Here is a 19,946-nt window from a genome sequence, read left to right as displayed (position 1 = left end):
TTGGGGGGCCAAAGGGTGAAATGTTGTGGATTGAATTGTGTCCCCCCCGCAAATTCTTGTAAATCCTACTTCTATGCCTTTGGTTATAGACCCATTTGGGAATGGGTTGTCTTTGTTAATAGGAGCAGGATTAGAATAGGGTGTGTCTTGTCAATTTCTAACAATATCTAAAAGGAGTAGATTAAAGAAACAGAGATGGGGGAAGAAAGATTCTAAGACACATAGAGATCTCCCAGAAACCAAGAAACAGAGGCTAAAGAGACAACGACCTTCCTCCAGGGCTGACAGAGAGAGTAAGCCTTCCCCTATATCAACACCCTGAATTCAGACAGTTCTAGCTGCTAAACCATGAGACAATACATTTCTATTTGTTAAAGCCATCCACTTGTGGTATTTCTGTTACAGCAGCATTATATAACTAAGACACCAAACCAAAACCAAAACCGAACCCAGTGCCGTGCCGTCAAGTCGATTCTGACTCACAGCGACCCTATAGGACAGAGTAGAACTGCCCCATAGAGTTTCCAAGAAGCGCCTGGCAGATTCGAACTGCTGACCCTTTGGTTGGCAGCCATAGCACTTAACCACTACGCCACCAGGGTTTCCAGGACACCAGGGAACAGATAATTCCGTCTGTTCCAGAGCATGGATAAAGATGGAAAGCTTTACAATTGTTTTCATGAAGCCTGTGAAATGTTGACTGCAAAGCCTTACAGACAGCACAAAATAGGAAACTATGGTCCAGTCTTACAAATATAAATATTAAAAATTTAAATTCAATATTGTTGCTGTTAGGTTCTGTCGGATTTGGATTTTTTTTTTCTAATATTGAAGTTCTCTTCCGAGAAAATTCTAATATTGACGTTCTCTTCTAAGAACGTCAATATTAGAAAATAGAATTCAGTAGTACTAAAAATAGTATTCTGTAGCCCAAGAGTTTCAGCTCTGAAATAAATACATGCGTGGTTCAATATAGAAAAATCTATTAGCATACCGTATAAATAGATGGCCACTCACAAGCTTTTAAGATCCCAGATGCCACTCACCAAAGTAGAATGTAGAACGTATTCCTTATAAACTATGTTATACCTGTTGAGCTAGATGTTCCCCAAAACCATCGTCTCCACAGCCCTCAGCCCAGTAATTTGATCCCTCAGGGAATTTGGATGTGCCGAAACCCTGGTGGCACAGTGATTAAGTGCTACAGCTGCTAACCAAGAGGTCGGCGTTTTGAATCCACCAGGCACTCCTTGGAAACTCTATCGGGCAGTTCTACTCTGTCCTATAGGGTCTCTATGAATTGGAATCGACTCAACGGCAGTGGGTTTGCTTTGGTTTTATGGAGCATCCATGACCTTGCCTTGTACAAGTTGTGCTGGCTTCCACAGTATTGTGTACTGTCTTACCCTTCACCAAAATTACCATTTATCTATTATCTGTTTACTGTTTATCCCTCTTACCCCTCCCCTCCCTCCTAACCATGAAAGATTATTTCTTTTTGTATGTAAACCTTATGAGTATTTGTCCTTTCGTGATTGACTTATTTCACTCAGCATAATACTTTTCAGATTCATCCATGTTGTGAGATCTTTCTCAGCTTTATCGTTGTTCTTTATCGTTGCATAGTATTCCCCATTGTGTGTATGTACCATAGTTTGCTTATCCATTGATCTGTTGATGGGCGCCTAGGTTGTTTCTGTCTTCTTGCTGTTGTGAACAGTGCTGCAAAGAACATGAGTGTGCATACGTTTATTTGTGTGACGGCTGTTATTTCTCTAAGATACATTCCTAGGAGTGGGATTGTTGGATCATGTGGTATTTCTATCTCTAGCTTTTTAAGAAAGCAAGAGACAGTAAATATTTTAACAGTGGAGATTGGCTGGGACTTGCTATGTGGGGAACTTTTTAAAAAATACAGATTTTAGGCCCCATTTTACTGCAGGAGTGGGGCACAGGAATCTGTATTTGTAACAGTTTCCCTTGATGTTTCTGTTGTACTGTTAGGTCAGGGAGTAACTAGCACAGACTGCCTTGAGAAGGAAATGAAGGAACAAAAAAGAAGAGTAATTTGAGGTAGAATTGGAAAATTTTTTGTTTTGTTTTATAAATAGGGGAGACTTGAACCGTTTTGTAGTAGGCCATAGGATTCAGTGATGACAGGGATATATATGTATATATGATTTGTTACCTCTTTTGGTTTTAACCCACCTTGTTTTGAAAGAATTTAAGTATTTACACATCACTAACTTCCTTAACATACATTTTCTAATTTGAACTTTATAACCATTTTATAAATTAGTTGCAAGGGAATATACTGCCAAAATCTAGAGGACATAGAATTGTAAACATAAGTAAAAAGGGTTACTCTTGGAGATAGGGAGGAGAAAGGAGTAGATTAAATAATGAGCTACAGTGTTGTTTTATTAAGGAAGTACTGTCATATGTTGAATAACAATTTTATAATACAGTATGAAGTAACACTTGTTGTTAGTTTCTATTGTTGTTGTTGTTGACTTGATTCCAACTCATAGTGACCCCATGTGTGCAGAGTAGAATTGGTCCATAGGATTTTGAAGACTGTGACCTTTTGGAGGCAAATTGCTAGGCCTGTCTTCCGAGGCACCTATGGGTGGATTCCAACTGCCAACCTTTCAGCTAGTAGTTGAGCACTTAGCCATTGTGCCACTCAGGGACCTTGAAGTAACACTAGAATGGTTTAATAACTCTTCTCATGGTTGGGTAATCAAGAACTAATAGTCATGTCACAGAAGCTTTAATGGCCATAGGCCTAACAAAGTAATATTTCCCAGACCAAGGAGGGTTGCCCTGGAAGCGCTTTGATAGGTTATGTATTTATTTTGATGACACTGTCACTGTTTAAAATTTTGAAACATCTTTTTAATTGTTTGAACTGGTTTACAAATCACAGGAGAAAATTGATCTTGTTGCTTTATGATCATTTCATTTTTGACCAAAAATATCACCCATATCTACCTATCACCTATCATTTTTAGACTGAGCTCTGTGTAATTTTTGTGACTTCAAAAAGTTGTTTCTAAAGGAGTAAATTTTCCGAGGATTAAAGATATTCAACAAAGGCTATGTCAGAGACTCAGAAGAAAAGTCCATAATAAGAATTACAGGAATTTAGAATAGTGACAACTGAGTTAAAGTAAGTGACTAGCTTCCTAAGATGTCTAGTAGGTTGTTTTGTTGTTGTTAGTTGCCATCAGCTCCATGTATTATAGAGTAGAACTGCTCTGTAGGGTTTTCTTGGCTGTAATCTTAACGGAAGCAGATTGCCAGGCCTTTTCTTCCATGGTACTGCTGGGTGGATTCAAACTGCCAACCCTTAGGTTGTGCCACCTAGGGACCTAGGTTGTTCCAACTTAGAGCAACCCTATATGACAGAGTAGAACTGCCCCATAGGGTTTCCTAGGCTGTAAACTTTTTGGGAACAGATTGCCAGGCCTTTTCTCCCAGGGAGCTGTTGGTGAGTTTGAATTGCCAGCCTTTTGGTTAGCAGCCAAGCATTTAACCGTTGTACCACCTGGGCTCCTAGGTTGTTCTGTAGGTGGGTATGTATGTTCAATTATGTTTATATTGTTTGGTTGAAGTATAATTTACATACAGTAAAATTCACTTTTTTGGTGTAGTTCTGTGAGTTTTGACAAATGTGTATAGTTGTGCAGCCACCACCAAAATCAAGATATGGGCCACTTCCATCGTCCCCCAGAATTCTCTTGTTCCCCTTGGTAGTCCTTCCTTCTCCCTCACTCCAGCCCTGGTAACAACTGATCTGTTTTTTGCTGGTACAGTTTTGCCTTTTTTAGAAAATCATATAAATGAAATAATAAAGTATGTGACCTTTTTAATCTGGCTTCTTTTACTTAGCATAATATAAGGTGGACAAACTTTTTCTGTAAAGGTTCGTATTAGCAAATATTTTAGTCTTTGCAGGCCATACAATCTCTGTTGAAACTACTGACCTCTGCTGTTGCAATGTGAAAACTGCCATAAATGATGCATCAACAAATGAGCATGGTTGAAACCCTGGTGGTGTAGTGGTTAAGTGCTACAGCTGCTAACCCAAGGGTCAGCAGTTCAGATCCTCCAGGCGCTCCTTGGAAACTCTACGGGGCAGTTCTACTCTGTCCTATAGGGTTGCTATGAGTCGGAATCGACTCGACGGCACGGGGTTTTTTTTTTTTTTTTTTTGCTGTTCCAATAAAACTTTATTTATGGACACTGAAATTTGAATTTCATATAATTTTCACGTCTCTAGCAGTTAATTTTTTTCTAAGCAAAACACATTGAACAGTAAAGGTACAGTGAGTGATTGCTGATTTTAAATGCTGTCTTAAAGGTGCTAGTACTTCAGTTTGTTCTCTAGGCATTGGAAGGATCAGTACATCTTCTCAAGATTCATGAAGTACCTGGTACGTCCAGTCTTACTGTGTTACTGGGAATTTCTTCCAGTATAAATTTAAAGTTTGGCCCAGAGTAAAAGTAGGAGATTGCCAGCTTCAGAGTATGTAATAGTTCTGTTAGAGAGGTAGACTTTCCAGTTAGCTGGAAAGTTTTTGAATGTTTTATGTTCACTCTATTCTTTTTAATGTTTGGAAGCAGTTTTTCAGCTATACTTAACAGTCATCTTCTGCTACCTTATTTAGGTACTTTTTTCTTCATTGGAGCCCTGGTGGCATAACCTGGTTAGCTGTCTGCTAACCAAAAGTTTGGTAGTTAGAATCTGCCAGCTGCTCCTTGGAAACCCTAGGGAGCAGTTCTACTCTGTTCTATAGGGTCACTAAGAGTTGGAATCCACTCAACGGGTTTGGTTTTTGTTTTCGTTATTCACCTTTGTTTTCAGCTTGTGTATTTCATCCAGTGGCCAGGAGATGGCCAACAAACCCAACCAGAGAGGTAATAGCAAAAACAAAATGTGTATGGTATTTGTATTAGTGTCCTGGAGCTACCATAACAAAATACCACAAACCTGGTGGTTTAAAACAACCAAAATTTATTTTCTCACAGTTCTGTAGGCCAAAGTCTGAAATCAAGGTGTTGGCAGGGCCGCGCTCCCTCCCAAGGCTCACAGGGAGAATCTGTTCCTTGCCTTTTCCAGCCTCTGGTGGTTGCTGGCATTCATTGGCTCTGTTACTCCAGTCTCTGCCTCCCGCCTTCACATCACCTTCTCCTCTGTGTGTGTTAAATCTCCCTCTGCCTTTCTCTTATAAGGACACTTGTGATGGCATTTAGGGCTCGTTCAAATAATCCTGGCACAGTGGTTAAGAGCTTGGCTGTTAAACAAAAGGTTGGCAGTTCAAATCCACCAGCTGCTCCTTGGAAACCCTATTGGATAGTTCTACTGTGTCCTATAGGGTCGCTATGAGTCGGAATCAACTCAGTGGCAACGGATTTGGTTTGGTTTGGTTCATATAACCCAGGATAATTTTCTCTCAGAATCCTTAATTTAATTACATCGGTAAAGACCCTTTTTCCAAATAAGGTAACATTCACAGGTTCTGGGGACTGGAATGAGGACCTATCTTTGGCCAGAATTCTTGTTTCCTGATAAACCCATCGCCATTGAGTCCATTCCGACTCATAGTGACCCTATAGGACAGAGTAGAACTGCTCTATAGAGTTTCCAAGGAGCCCCTGGTGGATTTGAGCTGCCAACCTTTTCGTTAGCTGCTGTAGCACTTAACCACTATGCCACCAGGGTTTCCTGTTTCATGATAGCCATGTGTATATGTGTTTGCGAGAGAAGGGTTCATCTCTCCCTCCCTCCCCTTTTCCCCTCCCTTCTTCCTTTCCTCCTTCTCTTCCTCCCCCCTCCCTCCCGTTGGCTTTCTCTTTTTTTTTTTTTAACTTTAAACTTTAGCCTATTAAGGGGGAGAAATGGAACGGCTCCTTACCTTTAATAGCACACGTGATCACTTGTTACGTATGTGATAATAGAATTTGAAGTATTTTATTCCTTGCTTGTCTTTGAAGGAAACTTTTTGGTTAACACAAACTTCAAAATGGTGTTTCCCGAGTTAACAAAATCTTATCAACAAAATCTTGAAAAGAATTAAAGTGATTTAGGTATCCGTGGTGAGAAATGGGAAAAGTGAAGTTTGTTTTTTTGTGTATGTGTGTGTGCTTCTAAATATATTAAAGGTCCTTAATGAACTGGTTTTAAGTAAATAAGTATTAAAAGGAATCAAGAGTTTGGAAATTGTGCTTGATTGAACAAGTATTTGTTGAATGCCGACCATGTGCTGTCAGATACTAAGAGGAATAAGGTGGAACTTAGGGTCAGGATACAAAGGAAGAATTAATAGTTATAACAGAATTGTTAACTGCCACATTTAAAGACCACAAGTAAAAGCCAGAATAGTTTTGAAGAACTCTTAATTATTAACTAATAATGAAGCAGGGGACTCTTCCACTAACTTCAAGGTTTCAGTAGGTTGGGAGATAATTTGTTTTTCCAAAATGATGATGCTGATCACTATCTAGAAATAGTGAAAGAACTTATTTTCACTTACGTTGTAATTAAAATGACCTGTTTCATTAACAGTAAATCAAAGTCTGTACATCATAAATTAAGGGTCTGTGGTTATAAAGAGAAACCAAATTGTCGTTTTTGCTAGAAATATGCAGAGTTGTAATAAGTACCTTAAAAAAGAATCTAATATTAGAATTTTTAAGGAGGTCTTAAAGTGAGAAAGAAGTTTTGAGTTAATAAATTTAAAACATCTTAAAATTTAAGAGCATGTTGTTATACCGTGAGGCCAAAGTAATATAATGTAGAATAGGTAGAGATTTAATGAAGGAAAAAGAATAAGTAGCCTAAGGTGATGCAAGGACTGTAATTTTAAAGGGTCAGGTTGTATGCTCAATTCTGCATGAAAAAGAAAAAAAAAAAAGCTTCAGACTAGGGAGTCCAGATTCTTGGGTTTCACCATTGGCTCTGCTACTTACAGGCTTCACGTGGCAATTTCTGCACCTCTATATCCCTTGTAGCATCTTATGTTACATGTTTCTTGCATTCACAGAGAGAATAATTTCTGTTCAGAAAGGTAAAACTAAGTGTGAAGTCTTTGTTAATATCAAATTCTTTCACTACTGGAGAAAGTTCAGTGCCGTTGCTCAGAACCATAACATAAGCCAACCCCGGATTTATGTGCAGTGTACATATTCCAATTAACTGGACTTCTTACGAAAGATGTAACGGAGCAAGAAAATCAAATGAATTTCTCAGTCTGGGTTCTCGTAGTGTTGGCATGTCTTCTTAATAAGATTTTGCAGGTCAAAGAGGATCACGTCAGTTTAAATGTATTTTCCTTGAAGTTGAAATTTCTTTACTGAAGAAAAAGGGGGGGAAAAGAATGCAGAATTTGTGTCTAATTTTAGCTTAATGGCTTGAGGTACATTTTTGAATTTTAAGAATTTTAAGAGGCATTTTAAAAATGTTTGACATTTTAGTATAGAACCTTAAAACATCCAGCATTGTATCTGCTTTTGATTCTTATCAAAGTATGTTAAAATATTTATAAGCTATACTTAATACAAAAACTTACATGCTTTTTCATCTTTTAAATAAGCATCTTTCAGTTTTCATTTTAATATGGAATATTCAGTTATGGGCTATAGCATAGTTAAACCGTTCTTCACATACTGGGCTGGTTGTTTCTAATTTTTCATTTCTGCGAATAACAAACTTGTACTTGCATTATGTATAAATATGTATATATATATATACATACACACACACGGAGTTAGCCTTTTCCTCTCTATTTAATTCTTCCATTTATTCCCAAGAAAAATTATTAACATTAGGCTTTGGCCAATTTTGGAAACCCTGGTGGTGGTGTGGTTAAGTGCTATGGCTGCTAACTAAGAGGTTGGCAGTTCGAATCCGCCAGGTGCTCCTTGGAAACTCTATCAGGCAGTTTTACTGTGTCCCATAGGGTTGCTATGAGTCGGAATCAACTCCACGGCAGTGGATTTGGTTTTTTTTGGTTTTTGGCCAATTTTATGACCTCTTTTATACTCTGTGGAGCTCTGGTGGTACAGTGGGTAAGAACTTGACTGCTAACCAGAAGGTTGGCAGTTTGAATCCTCCAGCCTTTCCTTGGAAACCCTGTGGGGCAGTTCCACTCCTTACAGGGTCACTATGAATCGGAATCGACTTGGCAGCAACAGGTTTGGTTTTTTTTTTTTTTAATACTCTATCTGGGGAACAGTCCGAAGATACATATGATTTTACAACTGTGCCTGAATATGTCTTATCTTCTTATGGCCCAGATTACTTTTGGTTTTGTTGTTTAGATTTATTTTTGGTAATTTAACAGATATGAAATGATATCTTAAAAATATTAAAATTTATATTTCTTTAACCAGTAGTGAGATAGTCTTTTTTTCTCAAGTGCTGATTCGATCTTTGTGGTTACTTTGACAGGTACTTGTTAGTCATTGCTTGGCACATAGTAGATGATTGTTACAGGTTGAATTGGTTGGCCTTGTATTGTAGCCATTAAGCTCTATCTATCACGATTATCATAATTATGGAAACCCTAGTGGCGTAGTGGTTAAGTGCTACAGCTGCTAACCATAACGGTCTGCCGTTCGAATCCGCCAGGCGCTCCTAGGAAACTCTATGGGGCAGTTCTACTCTGTCCTATAGGGTCGCTATGAGTTGGAATCGACTCGACAGCACTGGGCTTGGTTTTTGGTTTGGATCATAATTATGGAGCACTGGTGGTGCAGTAGTTAAGAACTTGGCTGCTAACGAAAAGGTTGGCAGTTGGAATTCACCAGCCGCTCCTTGGAAACCCTGTGGGGCAGTTTCTGTTCTATAGGGTCACTGTGAGTTGGAATTAACTCAGTGGCAATGGGTTTGGTTTTTTGGGGTTTTATCATAATTATTGCAGATGTTGTCTGCATTCGTTAACATCCTTTTAATGTTAGATTTCTTGTTTTTCATTGCATTAAATATTTTACATAATTGGATATGTGGCTTTGTTGCTTAGGCTTTATTCTATTTACTCATAAATTTATCTCTTTTCTGTAGATGAGATAAATATACTACTCTGTTTTCTCCAAAATTTTTTGAATGCTTAGCCCTTCATCTATTTAGAATTAATCATGGTATATAATTTTTTTCCACATTGATATTCAGTTTTCTGACAATATTTTTAAATATTTATTTTCTCCATTCATTTTGACACTTTTTTTATTTGCTGATTGTTTTTGGTATTTCTAGTTTCTTTAACTTGTGTATTTCCACTTAAACCTTTAACATTGTTGCTGTTATTCTCGGGCAAATTGTTTAAATCTCTGAATCCAGTTGCCCTGTCTGTAATATAAGGATGGTACCACGTTTCTCCTGTAGTAGTTTTAGAGATAAAATTAGGTGAGATAATGTAAAAATGTTTAGTGTATAATAGATGTTTAGTAAATGTTAGTTCTCTTTCCTTCCTACTATAATTGGTGTGAAGGACTGGTACAGGGCAGGTCTTCCGTAATTGCCTCTGTTACTCTCCTCTCCTCCAAAATATTCATTATTTTTGCCTAATTTTCTTTTTTTAATTTTTATTGTGCTTTAAGTCAAAGTTTACAAATCAAGTCAGTCTCTCATACAAAAATTTATATACACCTTTATTTTTGCCTAATTTTCAATAAGAAATTTATAGGTATTAGAATAAGCTTTTGTTTGTTCTTATTTGAAAACTAATGTATATATTGTACAGATTTTGAAGCCCAAATTTCTATTTAGTGTTATCTCCACTAATAATTACTAAAAAGCACTGTACAGCAAGAGACCACAAAAAATGGTTTCTTTTATTTTGAAACCATCTTCCTTGACAGCTTCCGATTTTGCTTTATAAAGGCTCCTAGTTTATAAATTAGAATTTATTTTAAGCAAATATCTATAGGCTTTATGGTTGGTCCTTGGTCGTTAGGACATTTGTTTCTGAACTCGCTAGTAGATTCCCTTTAGAATAGATCAGCTGTTATTGAATAACGATACTTGAAGCAGTGGTCTTAATGCCATTGGAAGAGGGTATTTTGTGTTTTCATTCTTCAAGGCATACACATAATTATATTTGAGGATGCCATGGTAAATATTTACTAATTATCTACTACTTTTAAGTCCTAAAGTGATCACACTTTAATAAAAATCTTAAGTGATGATACATCAGTTTTTTGATATGCTTTTTCAGGCTACTTTTGTTTATAATTTATTGCTATGATTAAAAAATTTTTTTGATAAGGATGCTGTTAAGTTCCCCCGTGGAAATTTCTGTAGCCTTTTCTATAGTGTGCTTTAAAAAATATGTCTAAATATATATAAGGTTTTGGAAGGGGTGGTAAATAAATAGACTTCTAAAATACAGTGTGGTTGGTGATGAAATTTATGGACTACCTGTTTTCGGCTTCTGTGTAGGACGTTATCATCGATAGTCAGTTAAGCCCTGAATATCTCTGTGCACACTTAGTTATCTGCATGCAAGTTTCCCTTCCAGGACCTATAATCAGACTGCTTTGCTCCACTTAGACCCTTCTCTTGAAGTTAATTAAGGATGATACATACTTTGTTTTCATTGAGAACAATTTGACTTCTATTCTGTGCTTTAAAATGTGTGTATACTTCTTTCTTTCATATCTGCCTTCCTATAGCGTCGCTGGAAACCCTGGTAGCATAGTGGCTAAGAGCTGCGGCTGCTAAGCAAAGGGTTGGCAGTTCAAATCCACCAGGCGCTCCTTGGAAACTGTATGGGGCAGTTCTACTCTGTCCTGTAGGGTCGCTATGGGTCGAAATAGACTCGATGGCAACGGGTTCGGTTTTGGTTATAGGGTCACTATGAGTCGGAATCAGCTTGACGGCAACAGGTTTTTTGGTTTATACCTAAGAGCTATAATAACACATTGAAGTAACCTAAGCGCTTACTTTGGCCATTTACAATAAGTAGTATATTACACTTGGTACAGAACAGAAATTTTGAGGTAGGATTCTAATCAGGATTTTGAAATAAAGTATTTATTACCAGTGATTTTCTGTCTAATTTTTAAGATTAAAGATAAAATCTATTGCTGCCATATTACAAGAGGATTATGCATTATTTTGAGCATGTGAAATCAGAATAGTATTTAAATTTTTGATTCAAACCCAAGCTCTTATTTTTTTATTGTCAGCAGCACTTGGCAGGTAGGGAAATGAGAAGTCTTAGGAAATACTGTTTTGTTGCCAATTGTAAAGTTTCCCAGATTTCTGTCCATGAAGACATATAGATAATGAGAAGCTCTATCCCCCAAAAAGATGATAAAACTGCATTTAGAAACCAGAAGTAAAAATTGAAACTAGAAAATTATGAAAAGCCATTACTATCCAAGTGCCCAAAAGGGACTTAAAACAGAAGATTAAGAATGTGTTTTGTAATTTCATTGGCTGTTTGACCAAGTTTTTAATTACATTAAGTATCTACTCTCCACTTCTATGTGATAGGTGTTGTGTTATTTGGTATATTAAAAGATGAATCTCATTAAATGTAGAATAATGTCAGGTTACATTAATGGCAAAAAAAAAATCACATTTAGATTAAACTCTAGGACTAATACATGGAAATGAGAATATTAAAATTTAAATAGTAATTCTGTACTTCTTTTATTATCAAATACTGGAGCACTGTCTTTATGTTACTGAAGACTTTCATCTGGTAGCTAGTAAATATGACTTTTGATTGATAGCATGTGCCACTTAGAGAAAATAATATGAGATCTTAATATGAAAAGTATTACCACATTGATAAATACAAGGAACTTGTGATGAATACTTGTACTCTTATATCTAGTTCCTATGTTTCAGTTTTTTTCAACTACAAATTATTGAAAGGAAGAATAATACTATATTGACAGAAAGTGAGTATCTTTAGATGCATGTTATAATAGAATTATATAATTTGTCATTATTAATGCATTTTGCACACAAATGTACCAGGGTGTATGCAAACTTCCTGTATATCACACTTTGCCAGTAGAATCCCAGAAGATCCTGTAATAAATCATATTCTTTCATTATAGCCTTTTTTTGTTTTAAAATAATCAAAATTATTGGTTGTCATTGACCAATTACTTTGAGATATCAAGCCTGATTTTTAAACACCTTTTTTTTTAATATAGAAACTGTCTGTACCCTTTGTATTCCTCTAAATTGAAAAGCTGAGAAAATAATTTTTGAGATGGAAACAACAAAGAGTGCTTATTTTCAAAGGAGAAGAAATGTGAGAGGTAGAGAGGAGTGAGTTCCAATTTTTTTTTAAGCAGGTTATTTTCTTGCAACTTACAGAATTTATCTCAAGAAAAATAGATTCCTGTCTTATAAAATCAGTATAATATTAACGTATTTCTAAAAACAAAATTCAAGATTTAAATACATTTGGTTTTGTGTAGCTTGAGGGCTTATCTCCCCCCATTCAGTGACGTTTCTTAGCTTTTAAAACATACGACTCCTTTTGATCAACATTAAAAAATCTGTGTTCTCTAATGTTGTTCAGATTTTTAAAATAAATTAATTCTTGTGTTTAAAAACAAAATTAAAGCACTTATGTTATTGAGCATTCATTTTTACAATCTCCTTGCCTTTTTCTTGCCCAGAGATAGATTTTATGCCTTCATATGGGGGAAATATTCTCTCTTTTCGGGAACGTAGTAAAGATTGTAGTTATTACATTTACGGCCCACAGTTAAAATTTGGATGGAATATTATCACGTTTTGTTTAGGTGAGAGGTGGTCACACAAAAGTTCAACAAATGAAGTATTAAAGGCATTATGCTTTTCCCTAATGGTTTGGCCCTGTTTCGCTCTTTCTTATGGGAAGAAACCGTATATGCACATTATCTACATTTAGACGGTAAAAAAAATCCCAAAAAGTAAAGAAAAGATATTTCAGTTTAAAACCAAGATAAGTATACGCTGGTAAAACATAAAAATGTTTCATCTTTCAGTATTGTGAGTCAGTTTCACGTCATATTTATTAAGTTCTTGTGAGTAGAACAAAACAAGTGCAGGGAAGGTAGTTCCTGTGAGCTTTAGTTACTGTGCTCTGCAATTCTGCAGCGCCAGCTATCTGCGTCATGTAGTATGAGAACTTAGCTTTCGAGCCTGTCTGTGTGAGCTACACGTGAGTAAAAAAAAAAAAAAAAAAGTGAGCATCAAGTACTTCTGACCTTTATACTTTTTTTTCTCTTGATCTTCTAGATCAGGGCAGGGATGATTTGCACCCCTTACTCGTGTTTTCTCGTTGTGGAGTGTAGCTCTAAAACAAAGTGTGCTTGTTATATTGCACCAAGATACAGTAGTAGAGTATATTGGCACAGCTGAAGTTTTTTGTTTTCCTTTGTGTGCTAATTTATTTATTTTCATTACTTCTGCAGTAAGATTCCATTTTGGCTCTTGCTGTATGTGTTAGGTTGGTTACAGTGGTTGGTAGAAGTGAGGTGTTAGCAATCACATCTGTTTGGGAGAAATGCTTGTCTCATTTTTGTTGAACAGAAAGAGTATTTTGTTTTCATAATGTATTTAGTTTCCTAGTGCCTGTGTGTCTGTCTGTCTCTATGTTGCCAGCAGGACACAGCAAGATGGTCTTACCAGTAAACGTGGGGCTTAGAATCCTCTATTTTTCTTTCTTGGAAATCAAGGCAGGATTTCTTTAACTCTAAAATTGAAGGTTCACTTTACTTATTTATTTTCATTGTTAAAATAGGTCCAGAAGAAATAAGAGTTGTCCTTTAAATTGATTACACGTAGACAGATAGTTGGTTGTATTTAATTGATATTCCAGTTTGTCCTATTTAAAGTGATTTTGTGTCGATTAACAGTTATGTAAATGTTCCACTTTAAAGCAGGTTAGATTTTATCAGAACTTACTGACATGTTAGGCCAGTCTTTATCATTTTTAATGTAATTTTAATAAAAAAAATTGTTTTAGTTATCTGCACATGGCTGTCATTGTAAAATGTTTAATGCATTAGGTTCTATAGTAACCATGTTTTAAGTACAGCAGAAGTGGTTCCACGTGTTGGCTTTTGCAAGGTATTATAAAAATCTTGACTTGGTGCAGCATATCCATTTTGAAAAGCCACGTGCAGGTTTGAGATTTGGAGATTGGAACTCACGTAAAAACCTTGGGATAGCAAAATATTTAAAAATAATTCTCTGATGGCCTCAATGATAACGCTTTAAAAGTGTATAAAGCTTTGAATCTACCCCTCTTTTTTAAACAGACTGTGAAGACTGCTGAGAAACTTGCAATCCTTTCACATAAGCATAAAAAGAAATATTGGTCCTCATGGAAGAAGAACAAGATTTACCAGAACAACCAGTAAGTATTTCCTTTAACAATTTAAAGTTGGCTATAGAAAAGCTGATCTTGAGAGTTCAAATACTACTCAGTTATACTTATAGATTCCAAATTAGAAATAAAAATAAGGGAAAGACTCCTTACACTTTCCTTCTAAGAAAACAATGTTGTATGTTCTTAAATTCATACTTCATTAACTTAATGCTAAATCAAGGAGTCTGTTTAGAAAATTCAGCATAACAAAGTAAGTATTGTATGTGGAAATGTCATTTAAAAAAATCAATGGCTAGTCTTATAGTTTTTAGAACATAAAAGAGGACATCTATTCAGCAGTATCAGCTAGACAATATATCGTTATTTCTGCCAGAAACTTTAGTTTTATTTTTATCTAAATTTCCCTAATTGACTTAATTTCTTACAAGGTAGTAGTAATTGAGGAAAGTATATTGTGAACACTAGCTAATTTTTAAAATCAGACAGAGTCTAGAGACTAGATTGAATTCTTAATTTATTTTAAATATCTTTTTTTTAATATAATAAATTATTTTAAATGTCCACAAGTGATATGGGTTTAATGCCTTGCCATGGCTTCTTATTTTTTGACTCTTAAGATTTAAAAAAGGAAAGCAATATTTTAGTTCTCTAAGCTAGCTTTTATGTTTAAAGGGTCTTATTCTTTTGTTTTGAATTTCTTTTTCTGAGGTTAGATAAATACTGATTCAGTTTGCTATCCTCGGTGGGACTCTTGCATTTCATATTAAGAGAAAATACAGAGTGATAAACATTTATCTTTCTTTATGAAAATTCAACCTAGAAAAATATGAATTCTGAAAGCAGATATGTTTTTCCTATTCTACATATGTTCTTTACATCACAAGAGAATGGATACCAGCCTCCATTTAAATAATAAAGTCCTTAAGTATATTTTAATACTTTTCTTTATACTGAGATATGCATACTGATGATCACTTAGCCATTATTCTTGTAGCCCTTTCAGACGAGGTAAGTACAAAACTAGGAAGACATAAGCAACTGATAAAAAGACCTTTCAAAACACTTGAAACGTCAGTCCCTATCCCTGGTGGAACATTTACCATAATCAGGTAAATGGTAGGGTTAAAAATGATCCTCAGCAGTGTTTATAAGATGTATAATTACAGGAACAAATAGCTGAATACAAATAGGTTGATACTAAATGTATCAAGGAAAACTCTGTCATTGAGTTTTTAATGTAGTAAAACAACAGGTTTAGTCATATTTTCAATGTGTTGATTTACTGTTGATATGGGTATTGTTAGTTACTTCTTAACTGTTTAAGATAATGAGAATTGTGAGGCTGAACTGCTTGCAACTCATCTTTTCTGCTCTGCTTCATTTCCTTGCTGTTTTATTCAGTTTTTGTAACATCATGTGTAAAACCTGTTACTTCAGAGGAAAAGTGAGAAATTGAAGCACTTTAAAAACAGATTTTCTGCTGACTGTAAATGGTGATTGTCATGGGGCATCATTTCCTTTTTAACTCTTAAAAAATAGAACGGGAAAAGTAAATGTCAGACTTTGACAAAAAAAAAGCAAAAAACAACTTTTCACAAACTGTAGTAGAGATGTAAAATATAAGTGGAAAGAATGGTCCAATCCCTAGGTGATGATGATAAATAAAACCAAGATTTTTAACCCTACCATTTACCTATATATAAGGAGAGATGTTGCTGGTGGGTGTTATTATTAAAATTACTTTAATCCCATTGTCTCTTTTTCAGTCTTCCTTTTTGAACTATCCCTTTTGTTTCTCTGCTGCCTGCTTGCTCTACTTAAAGATTATGTTCAGGTCATTGTTTACATTGCAACACAAAGCCTAGCCTCAAATCCTTTCTCATTCCCTTTTTTTGCTGTCTATCCTTACCCTTCTTCAATCAGAGCAGGTTCCAGGTTCCTTTTGTGGTCAACAGTTACCTTTAAATCACCAAGTCTAACAGCCTTTTTTCCCATCATCATCTTTCGCAACCACTCTGAAGCGCCTCATATTATTGTCCAAGTTGGAACTCTTCTGGAGAGTGAAAAGGGGTGCTAACCCTTGGCATAAACCAAGACTTTTCCTGGCAACCTGGAAACATTAAAAAAAAAAAAACTCTTTTGTGGCTATCAAGGTTGCTCTCTGAACTCAAGTTTTAAAAGAATATAATGCGTAGGAAAAAATTTGGTAGTATATGTACTAAACTCAATACTGATAATTCACAGAGATGGTGGGACAAATGGGCCTTTTATATATATTTTTTATTTTATACATATCTATATGGTTTGGATTTTTAAAAATAATGAGCGTGTAGCCTTTCATGTTTAAGTTTTAAAAAGAAAAATTAGTAATACTTATGCGTAGACAAAAGAGGTGGTGCGTCCTTTAACCATACTGTGCTCTAGGCTAAAACATAGAAAAGGAGTAAAACTTGGGAAAACATTTTCAAAAACAACAAAAAGGGCTTTTAAAGCTATATTTTGGGTTTGGAAATGAGAAGAAAAGGATGGAACAAATGACAAAGAAAATGACTGACTCACCCCCTGAATTCTTTCTGTCTTCTCTGTCAGGGAGAATAATCTTCACACTGCAAAGGACAGAACATACCTGAATTTTTTTTTATTGTGGTAAAATACGTAAAACAAACATTTGTCATTTCAGCCATTTTTGTGTGTACAGCTCAGTGACATAATTACATTCACCATATTGTGCAACAATCACCACTGTTGCCAGATTTTTCCATCACCCTTAACAAAAGCTCAGTGCCCCATAAGTAATGACTTGCCCTTTCCCCTCCCTCCTGCTCCTCATAACCATTAATAAACTTTAATCTCTATATATTTGCCTATTCTAGATTTCATATAAGTGGGATCATATACTGTTTGTCCTTTTATGATTGACTTATTTCACTCAGCATACTCTTTTCAAGGTTTATCCATATTGTACCATGTATCAGAGCTTTGTTTCTCTTTATAGCTGAATAATACTCCATTGTATGTGCATACCACACTTTGTTTATCCATTCATCTGTTGATGGACATTTGGATTGTTCCACCTTTCAGTTATTGTGTATAGTGCTGCAGTGAACATTGGCGTACGAGCATTTGTTTGCTTCCCCGTTTTCAAGTCTTTTGGGTGTATACGTTGGAGTGGAATTGCTGGGTCATATGGAAATTCTATGTTTAACTTTTTGAGGAACTGCCAAAATGTTTCCATAATAGCTATACCATTTTACATTCCCACCAGCAATGGATGAGGGTTCCAGTTTCTCCACATCTACACCAACACTTAACTGTTCTCCATTTTTCTGATAATAGCCAACCTAGTGGGCGTGAAATGGAATATCGTTATGGCTCTGATTTGCATTTCTGTAATGACATTAGTGTGGGAATTAAAAAAAAGTCGTGGTCATATACGGAAACCCAGGTAGCATAGTGGTTAAAGTGCTATGACTGCTAACCAAGAGGTCAGCAGTTCAACTCTACCAGGCGTTCCTTGGAACCTCTATGGGGCAGTTCTACTCTGTCCTGTAGGGCCACTATGAGTCGGAATCAACTCGAGGGCAACGAATTTGGCTTTTTTGGTTTGGTGGTTGTATACATAAAAATTCTTTGGAAAAAATGTTACGGAGCTGGACTTTAATTTGTTATACCAGAGAACAAATTTCGGTTCAGATTCTTATTTCTAGTCTGCAACATTAAGTCTAATGACCTCATTCTTAGTTAACATACTTCATCCTCATAAACATTCTACCTACAGTAAAAATCCTGGTAAACATTTTACCTTAGGCCTGAAAAACACTTTTTTCATTAAAAAGAGGAAAAGAGCTTCATGTGAAAAAGAAGTCTATTTCTAACTCAAAAGCATAGCAAGGGTTAATTAAATAAATCTAAGCAAAACAAAAATTGGTTACCCTGTAATTTATTAATATTGGCCTGCCATTTGAGTAGCTAGATGATTTCAAAAATAGATCCTTGGATTGGTACTCTTTGTATATTTATTTTTTTCAGGTGAAAAAAGTCAAGATGCAGGAATCAGGAGAGCAAACTTTAAGGTATGTAAAGTCAAATTTCTTTTTAATGATCTACTTATAGTTTTTTTCACATGCCGATTAGTATGTGGGCATGATGGCCCTTCTTTTGGTTCTTACTATCAGCCTTTATATTTTGAAATTACTTGGTTTCAGATAAAAATTCTCTGAAACACGTACATGCTGATTATTGACAACACTTGTGTTGAATGAGAATGAGGTATTTGTGATGCTCACTTTTTACAGTTTGGGTGGTTTTTTGCATTTCCTTTTTCTTTTTGGTATTTTATTTTAGAATAACTTTTTTCATGGTGCACATATTGTTCAGTAGGATTTATGTTTATATGGCTCTAAAAATTATATGCAGGTAGTCCCCGACTGACAATGGGGTTCTGTTCTGATGACTCTGTCATAAGTTCGTTCTGACGTATGTTGAATACCTCACCTTTTTTTAAAGTTTTCATTGTTGTTGCCTTTATTATAAGTATCTTTATAAACCTGATCTTTATTTGTATTTGGGGGTTGGCATGAGAATGATTACATCAGCAAATTAAGTGCTGTAACATTGTATATTACTGACAATAAAGATGTGCAAAAAAAACCAGACGGTCATAAATGTAACTCAGATACGTCGTAAATTGGGGACTGCATGTATTGGGACAGTACATCATTTCTCTAGAGATAATAATTTTAAATGTTAACCAAGTGCTAGCATTAATTCAGTATTCTTGGCACTGTTGTTTCTATTTAGTCTCTAGATGCTCATTTGAATATGTTGAATATTAGGAATTTTGCTGTAACCTAATCCAGGGTCATAGAATTTTAGAAACTGGCCCACTGCATCTCGGACCACACATATATCACCACCTTCTAAGATACAGAATCTAGAAATAGCCTTTCAGCAGTGGGTAAACAGTGAACCCCAGAGCTATCCAGGTACATGTAGAAGACAAGCTAGTCATTGTAGTCAGAAGTGTGAAGTTCTTGTCCAGTTTTATGTCTTTTCTCTGGGATTTCTGTTTGAGTAGGTATGAGACGGGGTCCAGAAGTCTGTATTTTTAACAAGCATTAAGGTAATTATAATGACTAGGCCAGTTCGGGAAACATTCTGTAACTACTCAGCATGATTTCTTACCCTTGCCCTTCAGTTCCCATAGTCACATCTTGGTGAGTACATTAAGTGCTATTCCAAAAATACAGGCATTTGAGTAAATAGATAAACATAAATTTTATCTGGGGATTTAGCAGTTAATTACATCTGAGGAAAAATTGCTTGAACATTCAAAATATACCAGAAAAAGGAAATTTATTTGAATACTGGAGGTCAGTTTCAGAAATGTTACGAGAGCTTTAAGAATTTTGACTCTGTATTTTTATATAAATAATATTTTCTTTTTAAATTTTGCTGTGTAGAAACTACTCTTACCTTTGATTAGTCAGTCTTATCTTTCCAGATACATAGAACGGCTCCTGCAGTGTCCTCCACCTCTCCCTAGGGTGTAGAAGAGCAAAGCAGGTTTCTTTCCAGGGAACGTGAATGCCTGGG

The 19,946-nt window shown here is 35.6% G+C and overlaps 1 protein-coding gene across 10 annotated transcripts in view; it reads left to right on the top strand.

The window, feature by feature from the left end:
* EYA3 (EYA transcriptional coactivator and phosphatase 3) overlaps nt 1–19,946 on the top strand; it is a 135,774-nt gene that overhangs the window by 56,056 nt on the left and 59,772 nt on the right. For 9 of the 10 annotated variants that reach the window (XR_010321350.1, XM_023554416.2, XM_064281569.1 and 6 more), the window contains 2 exons: nt 14,281–14,378; nt 18,381–18,424. Coding sequence is in view for 8 of the 10 variants with exons in the window: in XM_023554416.2 (XP_023410184.1) it covers nt 14,346–14,378; nt 18,381–18,424 (77 nt within the window). In the remaining 2 variants the exon portion in view is untranslated. Of the gene's footprint in view, nt 1–14,280; nt 14,379–18,380; nt 18,425–19,946 lie in introns of those variants that run through there. The other variant, XM_010595125.3, reaches the window with a different exon arrangement.

This window comes from Loxodonta africana, chromosome 3, assembly GCF_030014295.1.
Source record: "Loxodonta africana isolate mLoxAfr1 chromosome 3, mLoxAfr1.hap2, whole genome shotgun sequence".
Taxonomy (NCBI): Eukaryota; Metazoa; Chordata; class Mammalia; order Proboscidea; family Elephantidae; genus Loxodonta; species Loxodonta africana.
Note: the sequence above shows the minus strand (reverse complement) of the source record. Positions and strands in the feature narration are given on the sequence as shown.